The 20,953-nt window shown below is 40.8% G+C and overlaps 1 protein-coding gene across 2 annotated transcripts in view; it reads left to right on the top strand.

The window, feature by feature from the left end:
* The window catches only part of arhgap27l (Rho GTPase activating protein 27, like), a 45,574-nt gene that overhangs the window by 12,368 nt on the left and 12,253 nt on the right, over positions 1-20,953 (top strand). For both annotated transcript variants that reach the window (XM_041817522.1, XM_041817521.1), the window contains exons 2-9: positions 4,174-4,304; positions 4,682-5,661; positions 14,866-15,087; positions 17,659-17,838; positions 19,353-19,490; positions 19,772-19,840; positions 19,928-20,011; positions 20,110-20,202. In XM_041817522.1, coding sequence (XP_041673456.1) covers positions 4,274-4,304; positions 4,682-5,661; positions 14,866-15,087; positions 17,659-17,838; positions 19,353-19,490; positions 19,772-19,840; positions 19,928-20,011; positions 20,110-20,202 — 1,797 coding nt within the window. In that variant the 5' untranslated portion in view covers positions 4,174-4,273. The remainder of the gene's footprint in view (positions 1-4,173; positions 4,305-4,681; positions 5,662-14,865; positions 15,088-17,658; positions 17,839-19,352; positions 19,491-19,771; positions 19,841-19,927; positions 20,012-20,109; positions 20,203-20,953) is intronic.

Here is a 20,953-nt window from a genome sequence, read left to right as displayed (position 1 = left end):
CACTTATTTATCATTTATTGCAGGGCTATTCAATTACAAATTCAACTGGGCCAAATTTTTTAAATCAAGAAATGCAGGTGGGCCAGACATGTTCAGCGCCAAGTAGGCAGCTGGTAATGTCAAATTTCAAATCCATACAGATCAATTTGATAAAAAAGTATTTACTTTTTATTCATAGTCTCCCTTTTAAATTTGTCAACATGACTAAAGCACATTAAAAAGTACATAAAAACACAACAACAGAGCTGTATTTGAACACAACCTGAGGTAGTAGAAATGTTTGTTTCACGTGAATAAAAATAAAATAAATAGAATGACGAAATAAAATGAAATTCTGTAAATAATGATTTTGGTCACACCTTACCCAGGCATATCTTAAAGTGCATAAAAACTAAATTTGCACAGTTGTAGCTTCAGTTCACTAGCCACACTTAAAAAAAAAAAAAAAACAGTGCATTGTAGGTAGACTGTCCATGACTGACTAGACTATGCGGAGTGTTGCATTCACAGTCTGAAATACTGTGGGAATTCATGAAAATTTGAGAAACAGATCGCCCTTTGCATCTTTGGCATTACCACAGGCTGGGCCACTTGGGGGTTGGTTCTGGTCCACATGTGGCCCCAGAGCTAATTGAATAGATCTGACTTATTGATTACTTATTTACCAATTATCGAACACTTATTAACCACTTATTTACTACTTATTGCCCCCCTTACTTAATGCTTACTTATTTACCAGTATTGACCACTTATTTTCAACATATTAACCACTTATTAAACTCTTATTAAACTCTTATTTAGGACTTGTTGACCACTAAGTGATCAATTTTTCCCGCTTATTGACCACTTTTTTTTTTTTGAGCATCTCATTTACTACAAATCAACCTAATTTGATCCCTTAGAACCACCTTTTCACTTTTTACCACAAATTTAGCATGTGTTTTCATTTAATTTCTGTTTTTTTTCATTTTGTGTAACATTTTTTCCTCATATAGCCACAACTAATCCACTTCTTTGAGATTAGTTAACCCATATAAAGGAAATTATAAATATTAACCTTGACCAACAGGTATCTGATCTAATGAGTTCATCCTAGATTCAGAATTGACATCTGTGCTCAGTTTGAAAGAAAAAAACTCGAGAAGTTCTTAGATATTGCCTTTACAGACAAGGTATGAACATGAGGCCCAGTAACCTTCTTGACCTTTGACTTTCAAATATGATCGGTTCGTCCGTGGGTCAGAGTGGAACTTTTGCAAGGTTTAAAGAAAATCTCTGAGAATTACAAATTCATTTGAATGATTCAAACAGCAGAGTTAACTGGAATAAAACAAGTATAAAAGTGGTACAATATGTTGAAATGTGTTGATAAGTTTAATATGGGGAGTTATAGTTGTCCTTTAAAAAGTCATGAATAATTTTAACTGAGAGAAAAGCTTTAAAATAGGTGTTGAATGAATTGAAGTTAATTTAAATGAGATAAGATTCATGTAAAAAAGCTCAGATGAACCCAGAATAATCTGAATCTGTTTACTGTTTGCATTATGACTGCAGTTTGTTTGAACATGCTCTCCTGTTTACCTGTGGAATCACTTTCTTTGAGTAGAAAGCTTATGTTAATGCTGATGAAGCATCCTGCAGGTCTACACCTGAGCAGGTAACTCACTGATAGGCCCCACCCCTCTACCTGATGAGTGGGTGGGACCTGTGGTTTGGGCAGACAACCTGCATGATGTTGTTCCTCTGAGGTTGAGCACGTCTTATATAACTCCTTATTTTAGCTGGAGGGCTTTTACTTTGAAACTTTGGAGTGAGAGCAGGTGTGAAGCAGACAGGTGAGAGAGGATATGAACACTGGAGACGCTGACACAGGTGAGTCTTTCACGGCTGGACTCTGCACACGCTGGGCTGTAAACCTTCAGTGACATAGGATCTGCAGTAAGGCGACACCAGACTCACATGACTGTGACCACAGAGAGGAGGACATGAAGAAAACAAGGAGAGAGAGGCATGAGGGTTAGCATTAGCACTAGCGTGAGGAGCTGCAGGAGGAGCTCTGTTCTCAGAGATGGTTGTAGTTTGACTTGTTCTGACAAGAGGAGAGACACATAACTGTCATACCTCTGTTTCTTTTTCACAAGCTGCTGACAGGCAGTCTATTTTATTCTGCTTTCTCTCTAAATAAAGAACAGAATGAAAAATAATCCACAATGATGAGTTCAGAAATAAAGCAGCACACTTCAGAACTTGAGACTTTGCATGTTTTGTTCTGGAATGCACATGCACAGAACTGATGCATCTTAGGGTGTGACTACATGAAGGTTACCTACATTTAAAAGAACTGTAATGGTACTTTCAAATCCAAATCGTTTTTACACCAGAACTGAAGTGTTTCTGCCTGACCTGCTGCCTTCCTGATCCTGGGTGTGTTGCATTTTCAAACAAGATAAAACACAGTCCTGACTTGTTATTCAGAAGTTCAGCTGCCACATAACAGGAGATCATGGCTAAGGGAGGGTTTGGTTGCAGGGACGGGACTTGGAAAAATACAATCTGGATTCCAAAAATGCTGAGGCACTATGTTGAAAAGAATGGAATGATTTGCAAATCTAAAACAACCCAGATTATATTCACAAAAGAACATAAACAAGATAACACATGTTGAAACTGAGACATTTTACTGTTTTAGGGAAAAATAAGTTAAATTTAGATATGATGGCTGCAACATATCTCCAGAAAGTAGGGACAGGGTGACAAAAGGCTGAAACAGTGAGTCTGTCAGAAGTGTAGGTAGGTCTGGGCGCGCTGGTAGTCGAGTGGTTAAGGTGCGCACCATGCACACAGGAAGCCCAGGTTCAAATCCAGCATGTCTCTCCTCCATGCTCCTCCCTGTTTCCGGCTCTATCCACTGTCCTCCTCTATCTAATAAAGGCACGAAAAGGCCCAAAAACAAATCTTTAAAGGAAAAAAAGAAGTATAGATAGGTGGAGGAGCACTGATCTGCAGAAAACTGTGGAATAATTTAAGGAATATAATCCTTATATAAAATTGCAAAGACTTTAAATATCCAACCATCCACAGTACTTTATATCATCAAAACATTTAGAGGATCTGGAGAAATTTCTGCACTAGGGACAAGGTGGAAGGGCCATATTGGATGCTGGCAACCTTCTGGGCCCCCCAGGTGACACCGCATTCAAAACAGGCATGATTCTGTACTGGAAATCACTGCATGGGCTCAAGAACACTTGCAAAAATCATTGTCTGTCAGCACAGTTTGCCATGCCTTTCAAAAACGCAAGTTAAAGCTGCATCCTGCAAAGACGAGGTCAAATGAAAGCGTGATCCAGAAAAACTGCCGTTTTCTATCAGGCAAAGCTCATTTTAAATGGACTGAGGCAGAAAGGAAAACTTCTACTAAGGTAGAAGACCAACATCTTTGTAGATAAGAATATACCAGTGTTTAAGTCTACGTAAAGACAAAGAAGACCAACCCACACACTCAGTGATGAATGTGGATGAATAGTGAATAGTTTTATGGGCCTTGTAAATCTGGGCCTAATTTCTCCTATTTCTACATAACTTGGAAGTTTTGGAATTGTACAACAACATGAATAAAGACTGCAGCAAAGGCCAAATTTAAAATCCAGATTTTTTTCTGGGACCATCAGCATGGAAGGGACAAAAGTTTGAAAAAACATTGTCCATCAGAAATGATCTGGGGCAAAAAGGATGCATTCACTTGATCTTTCAGGGGTCCGTCCATTACTGTGGGGGGACAGCAGTGAAATGTGCTGCAGTGGCAGCAATGAAATTTTTCAGTGCAAATAGTCCTCGTCAATCACTAATAGGCTTCACATAATAGATTCCTACAGAAATCCACCTGTATTATGCTATTTTTGTGCCCAAATTGCCGTTAACTTCTTCACTAAGGCTCCACAACTCTGCAGAGAAAGACTGTATGGTAAACCTCAGACCACAGGAGATTATGAGATCTGGTCTGTTACTGTGTTTCACAAATGTTGTGTTGGAGCTGAACTAACTTTTTAAAACAGCAAATTTATGCAACAACACAAAAAAGCAAATGTACTAAATTACCATTTTTTTGTTTAAGATGACTTTTTTTTGCTAAATCTGTATTGTCTCGTCTAATTTAACTTTTCTCTTTTTAAGGGGGCTGATGATCAGCTGTAACCTTTGACCCCTCAAGTTCAGCGCCACCTGCCCATCTACCTAAGGGGGGGCGGGGCCTTTGGAGTTTAGTGGTCTCATCATGGCAACAACCTCCTCCTTAATTAGCCCAGGTGAGCGCTTTAGCAGAAACGGTAAACAATTATGTTCTCAGCATCAGCAGTCTGCATGTTCCAAGCAGTAGACACACACGTTGAAAGATTCCACTGGTTTCCATGATTGGCATTAGAAGTGAGCATTGCAGACTAGATTCTGACTATCAGATGTTGCTAATATTCACAAATGTTACACTCTACACCCTTAAATTTAGTTTAAAAAATATTTAGGAGGATCCAAAACATGGTTAAATGCTATTAAAAATGCAGACGTAAAACTAGTGAAGCAGAAGCAGATGCACTGCAGTAATTGTTGAGTTTATTGGCACTTGTGTTTTTTTACACTACTTTTCATAACTTTAATCTAATCATCTGGTCTTGGTTGGCCCCTGCAGGTCTGGGCCTGGTTCTGGTGGAGTTTCAGTATGAGTACCATGGCCGGGATGGGGCGCTGGTCTCTATTAAGCCCAACGAGCGCTACGTCCTGCTGGCAAAGACCAATGATCACTGGTGGCAGGTTCGAAGTGACGGTAACTCCAAACCCTTTTACATCCCTGCAAAGTACGTCAAGGAGCTTCCAGCAGACCTCCCCTTGCCTCTGGACTTTGCCGATCCACCTACCGCTGAACCGGTGGCACTTCCTGTGGCAGCACCAGTCCCAGTTCCTGTACCTGTACCTGTTCCTGTTCCAAAGCCTCTGGAGGAGCCGAGTGGGACCAAAGCCAAACCGAGTGATGAGGTGACTATACGACTACGGCCTGATGCTTCCACTGGATACCGCAAGACTGAAAACCGCATGTCCACATTCGGTGTCCCACTAGACTTTCATGACATGTCACCTCTGGTCCCGCCAGTATCACGACATTCAGGTGATCTCCCTGTCGCTCCTGCAGAGACTACAGTCACTAGTGGGACTACAAAAATAACAGAGGATGCTTTGAGTAAAAAACTTCAGTCAGGGTTTCTGGAGGATCAAAAGGACTCTGGGAAACCTCGAGTTCCCAGTTTCAGTCCAGCAGACCCTCTCTCCTCATCGCGGCCTTACACTCAGCCCATCCCCGTTGAGACGCCAGTGGTCCCAATGGTACCTCCACACAATGACCTCCAAAGTGGAACCACAGGTGACAACCAGGACTCTCCAATAGAGTTAGAGGAGGAGGAAGAGGAGGTGGCAGAGGAGGAGATTAGTGTTGAGAGTAGCATCGGAGAGGATGATTCTGTTAAAGATGAGGATTCACACCACATCTACGAGTCCATCCAGGACCTGAACTTGGATATTGAAGCTTTGGTTGGAGGGAGAGTGAGTCCTGGAGCGCCGCCTGAACATGCACCTGCACCTCCAGCGGGACCTCCACCTGCACCTCCCTCAACACAGGTAAGACGGATGAGACCTTTGCTTTGGAGTCTTTTATTTCTGAAGCATCAACCATTCTTGGAGACTGGTCAGATGGTCCTGATGCTTCTTAAAAAAATGCATATCTACAGGACAATTTTAGCAAGAAGAGAAGAGCCGTGGCGTAGTGCAGGGAGTCTGCCCACTTACTTCTTAGTCTCCACAGAGTATAACATCTGAATTCCATCTGAAACTCATAATTTAGTATGCTGCAAGTATTTACTCATAGGATGGCAAAGGCATGACCCATCTTATTGACTAGTACTAGTTGTGGCCTTTGTATGTTGATTGGCTTACCCTGATATTCTCACCCAATAAGAGGCTGAGAAGGCCAGGTCATACTTTGTGGTTTTCTGGAACTGGCCAGAATTTAGTGGCTCAGATGACCAAACTCTGGCCATAACTTACAGTGCCTATAAAAAAAATTCACCCCCTTGGAAGTTTTGACCTTTTATTGGTTTTATAAATCCATCATGGTCAGTCTAATTTGACAAAAAAAAAAGAGACCCTCCTTAATGTCAAATTGAAAACAGATTTCTTCAAAGACCGCCTTTAAAGTGACTGACCTAATTCAACAGAGGTGTAGCCACCTGGTGCTAGTGTCTCAATTAGTGAAATGGGGATCGCCTGATTGCAGCGAATGTGACTCAAGTGATTGTAGTATTAAGATGCCTGTATCTGGAAGGTCAATTTACTGGTAAATCAGTATTCCTGGCTACCATTACACCATGAAAACAAAAGAACACTCCAAGCAACTCTGAGAAAAGATTATTGAAAAGTGTAAGTCAGGGGATGGAGACAAAAACATTTCCAAAGCTCTGAACATCCCCCAGAGTTCAGTTAAATCTGTCATCAAGAAATGAAAGGAATATGGCACATGTGTAAGTCTGCCTAGATCAGGCCGTCCTCACAAACTGAGTGAGCGTGCAAGAAGGAGACTAGTGAGAGAGGCCACCAAGACACCTATGACTACTGTGAAGGAGCTCCAAGCTTCAGCAGCTGAGATTGGAGACTCTGCATTCAACAGCTGTTGGCCGGGTTCTTCACCAGTCAAAGCTTTATGGGAGAGTGGCAAAGAGAAAGACATCACCACTGTGAAGCACGGTGGTGGCAGCATCATGCTGTGGGGATGCTTCCCAGCCGAAGAAGGCTTGTTAATTTTAGAGGTTAAAATGAATGCAGCAAAATATAGTAAAATCCTAGAGGGCAATCGTATTTAGTCTGACAGAGAGCTACAGCTTAGGAGATTTATTTTCCAGTAAGACAATAAGCCAAAGCATACAGAGAAAACTACACAGAAATGATTTAAAGGCAACAAGGGGACTGTTCTGGAGTGGCCGAGTCAAAGCCCAGACTTCAATACAAAAGTGAATTTGTGCCTGAAACATCCAAGGGTATAAATATATTTTTTAGGCACTAAAACACTAAAGTATCTTGTAGATGTCTTACTCCTGTGCATATGTTTAACTTTTAGAAGTTACACTAAAGAGTGACAGCATAGAGTGTAATTCCTCTTAACTTTATTTTTTTAAGGTCACCTACTTTACCCCCTTTATATCTCTCAGAGGTCCCCAAAACATGCCTGAAAAGTGTGTTGATTGAAAAACTCCAGTATTGGTTTTTGCATGTCTAAAAACACCCTCTGTTTCAACCATGCTCAGAACAAGCTGTTTCTGTCTGTGGCTTTAAATGTAATGAGCTGTCTGACTCTGACCTTTAAGGACTCTAAATTCCATTATTCAAGTACCTACAAAAATCAATTTGTCAAGCAAAGGTAGCTAAAAACAGCCTGCAGCACAGCTTGACAAAAATGATTAAATTACAAGTCATGCTTCTGACAAAGCATATAGCCAACTATTATTTAGAATTTTGGTCTGGCCAATCAGATATCTGGCCCACCCCCTGGAGACGCCCCTGCTCTGTGATGTCTAACGATGTGATCAGAGCCAGCATTACTGCTTTCTATAAGCCTGCTTCCTTCATCAGAATTCATATTAGTCCTTAATATCTGGATTCCAGCAGACACCGGGTGTTTTTACTTGATCTGTAACAGCAGGCTATAACACAGGCTCTTTATCCTTTTGTTGAATGGCATTACTAATAAGAATATGGTGCATAAATTAAGATTATACCCACTTCTTCAGCCACTTTTAAATTTTTTTTTGTCATTTTAAATGTGATCCAGTCCAAGTTGTCATTAAAGCTAAAAGTTTGGGATTTTAGCTGAAGCTAGGAGAAATATTTAAAGCTTCAGAAAAGTTTGAGTAGGGTGTAGCTATGGAGCTGTTCAGAGTCTGTGTGCATGTTGTGCTCGGTGACTTTACATTCACTCCAGAGTTAAATATTGACCACGTTAAAGCATCCCAGTCTCTCTTTGTTGCAGAGTTTCAGATATTTCTATCAGCCAGTGTTGTTTGAATGAAGATTGATTATCAATAATCAAATATATCAGTAAATATTTGAAGCAGATGATCAGGGCATGGGTTATTAGTCACATGAAGTTCATCCAGATTCGGCTGCAGGTCTTTTTTCCAAAATAAAAGCCCTCTGTAGCGTGTCATTTCCTGTAGAGTCCACTCAGGAAGCTCAGAGAAGAAGAAGAAAAAAGCTGTTTCCTCTTTTTATTCTCATCAGACACAAACACGCTGACTGCTGACCTCTAGCACTGAGCTGAACCGGCCCTGGACTGAAAACTCTGTATTAATATTATCATGATTGAAGCTTTATTGTTCCCTGTTGTTCAGTTTGGCTTTTTAAATGGCTGATTGTTGACACCTTTTACTTTTTATTTTTGAATTTATATTTAATATTCAAAATTGTTTCTGTGCGGTGACGTCTCAGCAGGATGTGATGATGTCAGCAGGATGTTGTGATGTCACAGCTGGCAGGATGTGTTCGGGGTCAGACAGGAAACTGAGAGGGAACGAGGCTGCAGCGCCACCTGCATGAAGAGGGAGTGAAAAACCAGAGTAACCGGATACCTGAGAGTGTGAGCCTGTCTCCCTCCTCACACTGCAACACAGCAGCGTTGAGTTTGTCAGCTATTTCAGATTCAGCTTTAGTTACAGACTTCAGATGAGTTTTAGTCACGCTGCAGTCTCTTTTGACCTTTTCTAAACTTAGCAGGAAACATAATAAAATAGGAAAAATTAGCCAAATCTCTCTGCCAATGCCAAACAGATTATTCTGCCGTGTGGACTGGATGATTGAAGAAGCAAGACATATTGGAAGTTTAAAAATGTATTTATTCAACAAGCAGGAGCACACAGCCACAACAGCCTGGCACCTCCTCCTCATGCTGGTCACCAGCCTGCTGTTGGATGGCATCCCATTCGTCAAACAGCATTTGCTACAAGTCAGCCGATGTGGTTGTGTTGGTCACTCTGGCATGTTCAAGATGATCCCACAAGTGTACCAATGGGGTTGAGGTCAGGACTGCTGGGAGGCCACTCCATCCTCTCCACTCCCAAATTCTGCAGGTAGTCTCTGATAAACCCCGCTCTGTTGGGGCGAGCATCGTCATCTTAGAGGATAGAGTTCAGTCCCAGACTGTGGAGCCGTGTGGTTTCCACTGGTTGCAGAATCTCACCTCGATATCTCTGCATTGAGATTAGGGCTGAATGATTTGCGATTGTTTTCCCTCATATTGCGATTTAATATTTGATCATTCTTGGGTTAATCTTGTGTATTTTTTTGACAAATTCAAGCAATAAATTATTCCATAAATACATTTGTCTACATTTTCCCACACAGTAGCATCAGCCATGCATGAGCCGACTCTGCAGGCTTTAGTCAGAGGATTTTAATCAGCGCCGGTTTGTTTCTCTGAGAGATTTTAAAACTTTTTTGCCTGAATGTTTCGCTAATGTCAGGACTTCAAATAGCTCAGTATTGTTTAGTTGTCACAGTTGGCACAGTCATAAACAGCACCAAACTTTGGCATTTAGAAAGTCTCTGTGCAGAAATCACCTCTTGCCCCCCACCTGGAGTTCTCTGCTGCTGTGTGACATCATCTGCAGACAACCTGTTAACCTGGCCTAGTAGTCATTTTACTGAGCCGTCCTAGGACGCCTCATTGTCACTGCATGTAACATTCTATAGTTCAGGCTTTGTTTTGACATGTTGTCAGAGGATTTAGCTTGTTTTCTGTTGTTTCATGCTTGTTTTGGCTCCTTGTGTGTGAGAGCTGACTCATTCAGTGAAGTTTCACTTCCACATTTAGAAGTTCAGATGTTCGACTACAGTGTCTGATGATATGATCATGTGATGGTCATACAGTCGGCCTTCTCCTCTTCCTCCTTTTTGTTTTCCTTTTCAACTCCTCTTTGCATTCTTCTGCTCAGTTTTAAGGCCTTAGTCTGTGTGTTCTTGTTTTATTGTTTTCTCTATAACGTGTTTACAAGGAAAAAGTTCAGTTATGTTTCTTTTTTGAATGCAGGTCAGACTTCATGTCTGTGATGATAAAACTGATCCAGCAGGGGGCAGCAAACAGACACAGACCTCAAATCAGCAGATGAGAACTCTCCTCTGAGTCTGAATAGAAACTTCTAAAAAAGAGAGATGAAAATCCTGGAACTCAGTAAGATAAATAGTAGATTAAATAACATTTAACATTAATAACATTTACTCCCAGTCTTAATCAGCAGCAGTGTGGATGTGACATTATCAATTTACAAACACCTAAACTCAAAATCAGACCAGGATTTAGGTGAAAATACTCATATCTTATCTGCTTATGTCACCCAGTGCCAAAAGAAAAGCAAACATTTCCCTTTTTATTAGGTTTATAGAGACACTGTTTAAAGTTGTTGCTGGTGATTGTTGCATCGACGGTCCTTTAAGAAATGTTTTACAAGATATATTTTTGTGTCAAAAATGTTGCAAAAATGGCCAGAAAGCAGCAAAAATAAGTAAAAAGGGGTAAAAATGGATGGAAACTTGAAAAAGCTTGGAAAGAGGGGCAATGGCATTGGCAAAAAGTGGCAAAAGAAAGTGTCAAAACAGGCAAAAGTGGGGAAATAGCATTAAAATGGACAAAAAGAGACAAAAAGGTCAGAAAGCAGCAAAAATAGATTAAAAGTATTAAAAAATTTGGTGAAAATTGGCAATGAAAGGGGCTGCAGCCTTGACATTCAGTGAGAAATCAGGCAAAAAATTGGAAAAAAGTGGGAAAAATGGTCAGAAAGCAGCAAAAGTTAGTAGAAAGGGGTAAAAATGGATGGAAACTTGAAAAAAACTTGGAAAGAGGGGCAATGGCATTGGCAAAAAGTGGCAAAAGAAAGTAATAAAACAGGCAAAAAGTGAGGAAATAGCATTAAAAATGGACAAAAAGATGGACTGAAAGCAGCAAAAATAGGTTAAAAATATTAAAAATGGACAGAAAGTGGTAAAATTGGCAATTAAGTGAGAAAACAGGTGAAAAGTGGGAAAAAGTGGCAGCAGCAAAAATGGGTTAAATGTGGAAAAAATGGATGGAAAGTTGAAAAAACTTGGAATGAAGAGCAGTGGCATTGGCAAAAAATTGCAAAAATGTTTTCAAACAAACAAAATAGGATAAAAGTATCTAAAAGAAAGTGATAAAACAGGCAAAAAGTGGGGAAATAATAGCAGAAATTGACAAAAACAAGCAATAATAGGCAGAAAGCAGAAAAAATTGGTAAAAAGTGGTAAAAATTGACAAAAATTGGCAAAAAAAAAGAGGGGACTTTACAGGCTAAAAGTGAGTAAACATGCGGGAAGAGAAAAAATGGATGAAAAGTGGCATAAATGGGCAGAAAGCAGAAAAAATTGGTCAAATGTGGCAAAATAGGATTAAAGTGCCAAAAAGAAAGCAAAAAATGGGTTAAAAAGTGGTGAAAAGTTGCAGAAAAGCAACAGATAACAGTCAAAGCGGCATAAATAAGTAGAAAAAAGGGGTGAAAAGTAGTGAAAAAGCGTTAAAAGTAACATGAATAAATCATTTCAGCGTTATTCCAACATTTGCCCACATTGAATTGAAACCCACTTTGCTATCAAGGATCTTTGTAAACGTCCTCACCTTGACCTACATTACAGTACCTTCTTCCTTATTGTGCTCCTCTATAAAGATGCTCTCAGGGTAAATTTGAGTTACTGCACCACAATGACAGCCTACATGTTTCAAAGATCTCAGCATGTAGAGATGTAGACTCTCTGTGGACAGCATACACGTAATACACATTTATATTGATCTAATAAGGTCAGTTTGTCTGAACATGCAGGGTTCCTGTCCTTTAAATAGGTTCTACTAGAGGCTGATGAGGGTGTGGCTTCAGTCTGCAGACACAGAGAGGCGGGGCTAGAAGTTGCAAAGAGAGAGGGGGCGGGGCTTCACACTGCAGAGTCTCTTTACAGACAGACAGCATGAAGCAGCTTCAGTTACAGGTGGGAACAATAAGAGAACAGAAACTTTATCACACTTCTAAAGGACTCAGATGATGTGGGAACAAGCAGAGAGATGCATTATGGGTGAGTGTGGCAGTTCATCATTATAGAGTAGTCGTATTTATCATGAGGGCTCGTAGTAAGACTGGATCAGTTTGTTGATGTGATCTGTCTAAAGATGGAGTAAAAAGGATATTTGGTGATTAAAAACTGAACAAAAAGCCACAAACTGGTCCAGTTTGCTCCTGTTTCAGCTGATCAGCTGACAGAGGTGTGTTCAGGTTAATGTGAAACCTCAAGACTGGCTGCGTGTTAAACATTCAGAGGACTACACCTGATACTGGTCTAAACAGAGTCCTGCTCTCTCAACCGTTCAGGAATAGAGAGATTCACCGAGGCGTTATCAGCATTCAGGATCGTAATAGTGCATGAACAAAGTTAACTCATCCTCAAAGTTTATTTTGTTTCTATTTGTCTATTTTTTTTAAATATCTTGCAAAAATATTCTGAATGTGATTGTTTTCCCAAATATTGCAATTTAATATGCAATAATTCTTGGGTTAATTTTGTGTGTTTTTAGACAAATTCAAGCAATAAATAATTCCATAAATAAGACCAAGTGTATTGGAACAATAAAATCATTTCCAAAGCAATTAATCCATATTAGCATGAATGTGAATATGGGGGTGCAACAATCTTTAAGCTATAAAGAAGGCGGCTGGGGTGGAGGAGGTGAGGCTGGCTACCAGCTGATCACAGCTGGGGTATGACTTTTATAAAGTGATGCTAGCCTTCATCAGTTTTAGTTAGAATGAGCTAACTTCTTTTGCTTGTATTGCAAATGTGATGTCATTTTCTTTGTTTAAGGGCACTGTCATTTTAATGTCAGTCATTTTGATTAAGAAAAACATACATAAAACACAAAAAGGAGAATTTTTGTAAAAATTTAAAAAATGACGCTTGCGGTTTAATCTTATTTGCGATTAATTGCCCAGCCCTAATCCCCACTGTGAAGCACAGTGGTGGCAGCATCATGCTGTGGGGATGCTTCTCAGCCCTGGAAGGCTCATAAAGGTAGAGGGTAAAATGAATGCAGCAAAATATAGGAAAAACCTGCAGGGCGGTGTTTTTCATTCTGCAAGAGGCTTGGAAAAATATGTATTTTCCAGCAAGACAACGAGCTCAAGCATATAGAAGTTACACAGAAATGGTGTAAAGGCAGCAAGGGGAATGTTCTAGAGCGGCCGAGTCCAAGCTTAGACCTCAATCCAAGAGGGAATTTGTGTCTGGACTTGAAAAGGAGTCTTCACACTCGATCCACATGCAATCTTTTTTGAGCTTCCTGAGTCCAGATGTTTGAGCCTGACATAGACCTGTCTACACAGACTCAGAGCTGTAAATGCAGCCAAAGTAGACTACAAATACTCATAACTACCGATACAACAATTTGCTATTCAAGCTAATATCTGCCAATCTGAATCATTCCAGTAATTTTGTGCATGCCTTAAGGGATTTGATTCATTCTCTCCAAGGCCCTCACAGCAGTGATTAAAGCTTAATTAAAGGAGCTGATTGTAGTTTTTACTGTTTAATTATTGTCATTCTCTATGAAAGTCACACGTGATTGATTATTACTGATTTTCTGTGATGAGAAGTGATTAAAGGAAGTGTTTGTTGTTTTAAAGCATGCGTTTACTGCTGTTTACATGTGTGACGTCTGTGAGTGTGTGCGTGTCTGTGTTTATAAAACATAGGAGGGGTTCTTCCTGTCGGACAGCAGCTCCCTCCACCCACACAAACACCCTGTTAACAATCACAAGACGGCTCCTCCAGCACGCCGCCTCTAGATGTCTGGATTACACGAACGCCCTGTACACAGGAGCAGAAAGATGTAACTTTTTCACCAGTAAATTTACATCATTTTTCATAATAATAACTTATATACAACCACAATTCCCAAAAAGTTGGGACGCTATCTAAAATATGACTGTCAAATTTTATTAAATTCATAATTCAATCACAATAGAACATAAACAAAATGTCAGATGTTGAAATTGAGACATTTAATGGCAGCATCAAATCTCAAAAAAGTAGGGACGGGGCCATGTTTACCATTGTGTAGCATCTTCTCTTCTTTCAGCAACAGTCTATAAACATCTGGAGTTGCAGGAGTTTTGGGAGAGGAATGTTGTCCCATTCTTTTCCAATATTAGATCCTAGCTGCTCAACGGTCCTGGGACGTCTTTGCTGTTGGTGTGTTTTCTGTTGGTGAAAGGTCTGGACTGCTGGCAGCCCGGTTCAGTACCCGGACTCTTCTACTGTGAAGCCATTCTGTTGTGATGGATGCGGTTTAGCTTTGTGTTTCTGAAATATAAAAGGCCTTCCCTGAGAGGGACGTCGTCTTGATGGGAGCATATCTACTTTTCAGCATTGATAGTTCCTTTCTAAATGTGTAAGCTGCCCACACCATAGGCATGAATGTAACCCCATACCATCAGAGATGCAGGCAGTTAAACTGTGTGCTGATAACAAGCTGGATGCTCCCTCTCCTCTTAAGTCCGAAGGACACGGCACCCGTGGTTTCCAGAAAGTTAAATTAAATCCAGAAAGGATTTAAAAATTTGATTTATATGACCACAGAACAGTTTTCCATTTTGCCTCAGTCCATTTTAAATGGCCCACATGTGCTGGGTTACTCAGGAGAAAATTGTGTAAATCTGAAGTTTTATGAAGCTCAAGTATGAAACCTTAAACTCTCTCTTTTGTCCCTCTCTCTCTCCGTAGGGCCCCAGCTCAGTGGATGCTAACACGCCCATCTATGCTAACGTCTCCTCTCTAAAGAAAACATCAGTGCCTCAGATCGTCACTACTGCACCCGCCCTCCCCTCATCGCCTCCTCCTGAACACCCACCAGCCATTCCAGACCACACCCCCGCATCGTCTGTGTCCTCCTCCTCTGGGATGATAAGCCCCGCCTCCCCTGTCAGCCCACTGGAGGGATGGCAGGTAAGGTGGCCTCTGATTTTTTTCTATGTTTTCTATGGATTTACACAGAGCTGATGAGGATGTTTGACAGAGAAAATATGAAATAAACAAAATAAAATAAGGCAGAACGTGTTAAAATATCAGTTTATACAGCAATATTTAGCCGTTATAAACTTCAGACCTTAAAATGCCTCCATATTTCTGCCTGTAGTCTGTATTTCTCTGTCACATTTCAGTGTAATTTGTTGTTAGTTCTTTTGGTGAAAGAAGTTTTTACTTTCAGTTTAAGCATTCTCTCTGCTTCGTCTCTTCGTGTTTCTTAAACTCACTGAGCTCATCTAACTTTAATTAGAGGTAATCAGAGCCGTTCAGGTTTGTTCCACTGTGATCAAATGAATGGAGAAGCTAACATGTTACTGAGGAACAGACGATGGTTCACTGCACAACTCAAAGGCATGAAGAAAGACAGGCAGGCAGACTATACGGACAAAAGTATCCAGTCGCCTCACCGTTACACCAGCAGGGACTGTAATGACATTGTAATCAAATACATGCACATTCATACGGAGTTGGACCCCCATTTGCAGCTGTAACAGCCTCCACTCTTCTTGGAAGGATTTCCACAAGATTTTGGAGTGCTTCTGTGGGAATTTGCACCCATTCATTCTGTAGTGCATTTATGAGGTCACTGATGTTGGATGAGAAGGCTTTGCTTGCAATCTCCATTCTAGTTCATCCCAAAGGTGCTTGATGGGGTTGAGTTTAGAGCTCTGTGCAGCCCAGTCAAGTTCGTCCATTTTGGACAATGTCTCGGTGTGCTGAAGTCTTGTTTACATGATGAAAACACAAAACTTTTGCTGTGTTTTAAGTCGTCTGTCTCCACAAGAACAGCCTTTTGGGTGCCTGAAAATGGAACAAGAGTGAAGCTTTTTTAAAACACCCCTCTCTCTGTTTCCATGTAGACAGGCAAAATGCTTAAAAAGCATATGCACACTACAGTTGCAGTCAATCATAGGATTTACAAGTGGCTTAAACTAATTACCAATCTTTTTTTTTTTTTTTTTAAATAAACATAGGCTTGAAATCCTGGGCTATAATGCTGTTTAAGAGGCCGCTGTAGCTACAGGTAATGGCCACTGCCTTCCTGTCTGGCACTTCGTGGATGTAAACATGAGAATTTCAGTGGTGGCTTAGCAGTTAGCGTGTAGGAGACACAGTGGAGTATGACCGTTTTTTAAAGTAGTAAATGGAAATAAAGTGGTATGTAGGCTGTCGAGGGTTGAACTCACGTGTAACTTCCATCCAAAGTGAAGAGGCCACATATCAGAGCACGATATTAATCTGGAAAGAGGAATGAAGACTGGTGGAGCTAGCTGCTAATGTAGCCATGCTGTAGAGAGTATTAGGCTAACATCTGCTTACACAATGACCCTGTGAGTAATTTGACTGTTTTCTTGGGATTTCCTCCCCTTTAGACTAGTTGGTAAAACAAAATTTAAATGAGCGATTAGCCGAAGAAAGAAATAGACACTTTGGAACTTCCTTTGTCTCTACGTAGTCACCTGTTTTGGTTTTTTGCAAAATCCCACCACCAACTACTGGCCTGGCTTGTATACTACAGCATTTTTGGTGTTTCCTGTGGTCTTGTGCACAGAGATTGTTTTCGAAATGTTGCAGTCTGCATGTGGAATTTGAAAACTAATATTAAAAATGAAGCAGAATGTTGTCGTGTAAACAAGGCCTAAGACTGGCCTTCACTAGAGATAAAGGGGTCTAGCCCAAACCCTGAAAAACAGCCCCATACCATTATCCCTCCTCCACCAAACTTTACAGTTGGAACAAAGCAGTCAGGCAGGTAATGTTCTCCCTGCATCCACCAAACTGCTCCACAGTCCAGTGTCAGTCTGCTTTACCCCACTTCATCCGAGGTTTGGAGTTGGACTTGGTGATGTGAGGCTTGCATGCAGTTGCTCGGCCATGGAAACCCATTCATGAAGCTGCTGACGCGGTTTTTGTGCCTACATTAATGCCAGTGGAAGTTCAGAACTCTTCAGCTATAGAATCAGCAGTCGTTGGCCCCGCTCTGTGATTTTATGTGGTCTTCTGTTTTATACCTGAATTGCTGCTGTTCCTAAACACTTCCACTTTCTAAAAATATCAGGAATTTTAGATTTTTTTTTTTCTTGTAAAGGTGGCATCCATCACGGAACCACGCTTGAAGTCACTGAGCTCTTCAGAATGACCTATTTTATATCAGCAACACAGGAACCAGACCACATCAGCGGAGACCTGGGCCCAGAGGGTCATGTAACTGTTATGCTATGTCATGTAAGGGTTATGCAACTTATCAGTAACACGTAGGGATGTAACTTAGATTACTGGCCTCATCACTAAGCATAAGTTTACAGTTACCTTGTGTTTAAGAATTCAGAATGTTGGTTTTAGGAAAAACATTACTTGAAGCTAGACATTATCACTTTTAAATTCATCTAAATCACAAAAGCTTCACATTAAATATTAATGACTGAACTCTTTTGAACACAGTATTTTAAAGTGTACCTGAACGCACCATCCTGTGATCTCTGTGTGCAGGTTCACACTGACAAGGAAACAGGGAAGGTGTTTTACTTCCATCCTGTAACCAAACAGACCACATGGTCCGACCCCCGCAGCCCCCCGTCCCCTCCTGTCAGAGACGTGGACCAGTCCAGGAAGACTGAGGGGGGACAGCTGACCCCTTCCTCCCCACTGCTCTCTCCCACCTCCTCCCAGGTACGTTGGGGATCATTACAGTTCCTCTGATAGAGTTTTTGCCTTATGTTTGAATGGGCAGCCTCTAAAAGCAAAAAAAGAAATGTCAGAATTTAGAGTTTAGTGGAAGAGTGGCCAGAATCTTGTTGAGTAAGTGAGGCAGGGTGAAGTGCTAGGGCTACATGGCCATTCGACCCACCCAGAATGCCTTGGGAGTCAATGACAAGATTTGAAAATTCTGACCTCAGTATAATGTAATTTTTTGTTGTTTCAATTCATTGTGGTCCTTTTAATTTTGAACAAGCAATTCAAAGTAATTTGTTGCAAAAACTCCTCTTGATGACTATTGGTCACAGGATCAGGAGCTTGAAGGGTTGTTCTATTCTATAGGAGAGATTTCACCACTGCTCCTTGTAATTCTGCTTTAAGTGGCAAAGGAGAACTGGAAATAGAGGGGCAGGGGTAAAAGTTAGAAATAAGAGCGAGCTATAGAGGCTTCTGCTTCAAAGAACCAGATGATAATCTAATATAGATGCTGTGTGGTATCTCTAAACAGACGCTGAAGACATAAACCAAACCACAATGGTTACTTCAGTGCAGATGCCTGTAGATATTTTTAAATACTGAAGTGTGCAAGAAACATTGAAACGGAAAATAACAAGAGAAACAATTCTATGAGAGACTCTAAAGATATCTGCGTAATTTTAACACAAATGTTGACTGCATCATCTGTAAAGAGAGCTTTGATACAGATGTTAAACCTGAAAACAGTCTCTTATAGGGTGTGTTTATGGATATGCTTCAGGAAATGTAGATATTAAAAAGTATATATCACATACGATATCACATAAACCATTTCATAAGACCAGATTTGATCAGATTTATTGATTGGGGGGGGTGCTGTGTCCTGTAGACTGCAGAGAAGAGGGACCATACAGCTTGTTATCCTGGCTCAGTTCAGCCTGCATTTCTGATGGTATGGGGTTGCATTGGCTTTCACATCTGGAAAGCAACTATCAATGCTGAAAAGTAGATATGCTCCCATCCTGACAACGTCTCTCTCAGGGAAGGCCTTGCATATTTTAACAAGACAATGCTAAACCTCTTACCGCATGCATCACAACAGCACGGCTTCACAATAAAAGAATCTGGGTGCCGAACTGGCCTGCCTGCAGTCTAGAGCTTTCTGTCAATAGAAAACATAAATAGAAAAATCCACGAATGATGACCCAGGGCTGTTGAGCAGCTAAATCCTACATCAGACAAGAATGGGACAACATTCCTCTCCCAAAACTCCAGCAACTGGTCTCCTCACTTTCCAGACATTTATAGACTGTTGTTCAAGGAAGAGGGGATGTTGAACAACGGTAAACATGGCCCTGTCCCTACTTTTTTGAGATATGTCATCAAATTCAAAATGAGCTAATAATTTCCATCATCTAATGTGCTTTTTTGTGTTTTTCTTTCAGTGACAAAACTTTTTTAGGATTGGGTTGTATATTGTTCTGTATCTATCACTTATTTTTTCCTGTCAGGGCTCCTGTGGCTGGGAGCAGCTGGTGGACGAAGTCTCAGGGAGATTTTATTACTACAACCCCACTACAGGAGCCACGTCATGGACCGCACCTGAGCCGCTGTCCCCCTCCTCCCCCTCCTCCCCTCATGGATGCCCGGTATGATCCTGAGATACGTCTCCTTTGGGATTACTCTGGCTTAGATTACAGCTGAAATCAGTGTCATGTGTTTTAGATAGATCCATGATAATCAGTACCGGTACTGTCAGGTCAAAGAGCTGTTGTCCCTTATAGAGATATATAAATATTACCGGAGCTTTTCCACCAGAAGAGAGTGTTTGTTTGTTTTCATAGTTAAAGGAAAGGGTTATAAAGGCTATGGTTAAGAAGAAACGTGCATAATTATAATGTAACAGCTGTATTTTTGTGATTTCCTGAAGCCTCCACTGCCTGAGGAAGATTATCCTGTAGACCTACCAAATGACAACAGCGATACTGTCTTCACAATGGTACAGCACACACAAACACACAGTTTGACTTTAATTTGTGAGTCTCCTTTTAGCTTTTGCATATGTTCTTCTTGGTCCTTTTCCCAGAATCCTCAGCAGCATGTAGGTCTGATACCGAGAGCTCATCTAGACCTGAGGGATGGAAACAACTCTCAGTGGAGGCCGCAGGAGGTAATCAATCAACCCATGTGTGGTCACTTTGTTAGCCTGTGGTGTCATTCAAGGCAAGTGGTTTTTCAATAATCTGTTAAAAAAATATGTTATCTCAGGGTTCCTATTTGCCCCCAAGACTTGTGGGAAATGGAGTTTCCGAAGAGGGAACTGTGCAGGTCAGGAGCTGGAGACACAGCGTGGCTGAAGATGTGAGTATAAACCAGTGAAGGTGTTCTACCTAAAAAAGAAGCAGCTGTGGTTAGAATACCTCAGAGACAAGATGATGACTCATGCATGCAAGATGATAACTTGTGTGTGAAAAGGCATCAAGTCTTACAAATAAAAACACAGTAAGAGTTAACAAGATTCAGTTTAGAAGGCTGCAGCTTTGATTTGTTCTTAGAGAAGCCTCTAAGCACAAGTTTCCACACGCTGCATCAGTGGTGTGTAAATGTGTATGGATGCATTTGAACTGGATGATTTCTACACAGCAGCCTTTTCTGTCAGAGTGTGAAAATGGAGTGAATAGTTAGGTTTTATTTGTGGTGAACAAAGTGCTTTGAGTAGTCAGAAGATGAGAAAGGCACTGTGCAGGCTCAAGTCTATTCATCTAGATCAGTGGTTCTCAACTGGTGGGCCAGGACCCAAAGTGGGTCCCAGAGCAGTTTTCAGAGGTTCAACTAGGTGTCTGAAAAAAAAAATATGGTGGCAAAAGTCCTGGACATGCATCAATACCTTTGTATTTTATCCCGTTTTACTGGTAAATTTAGATGTTTTATCAATATTTCAACTAATTTATCTCAACTTCTTGCCATAAATGGCTAATTTTCCCATGATAATGAAGTAATTTCAGAAGCTCTCTGGAAAAATGGCAAAAATGGACACATAATGACGGGGAAAGAGGGTGTAAAATTTGTCACTTTTGTCCCTGATTTTTTTATATCAGGTGTTTTGGTCCAA

This window comes from Cheilinus undulatus, linkage group 21, assembly GCF_018320785.1.
Source record: "Cheilinus undulatus linkage group 21, ASM1832078v1, whole genome shotgun sequence".
Taxonomy (NCBI): Eukaryota; Metazoa; Chordata; class Actinopteri; order Labriformes; family Labridae; genus Cheilinus; species Cheilinus undulatus.
Note: the sequence above shows the minus strand (reverse complement) of the source record. Positions and strands in the feature narration are given on the sequence as shown.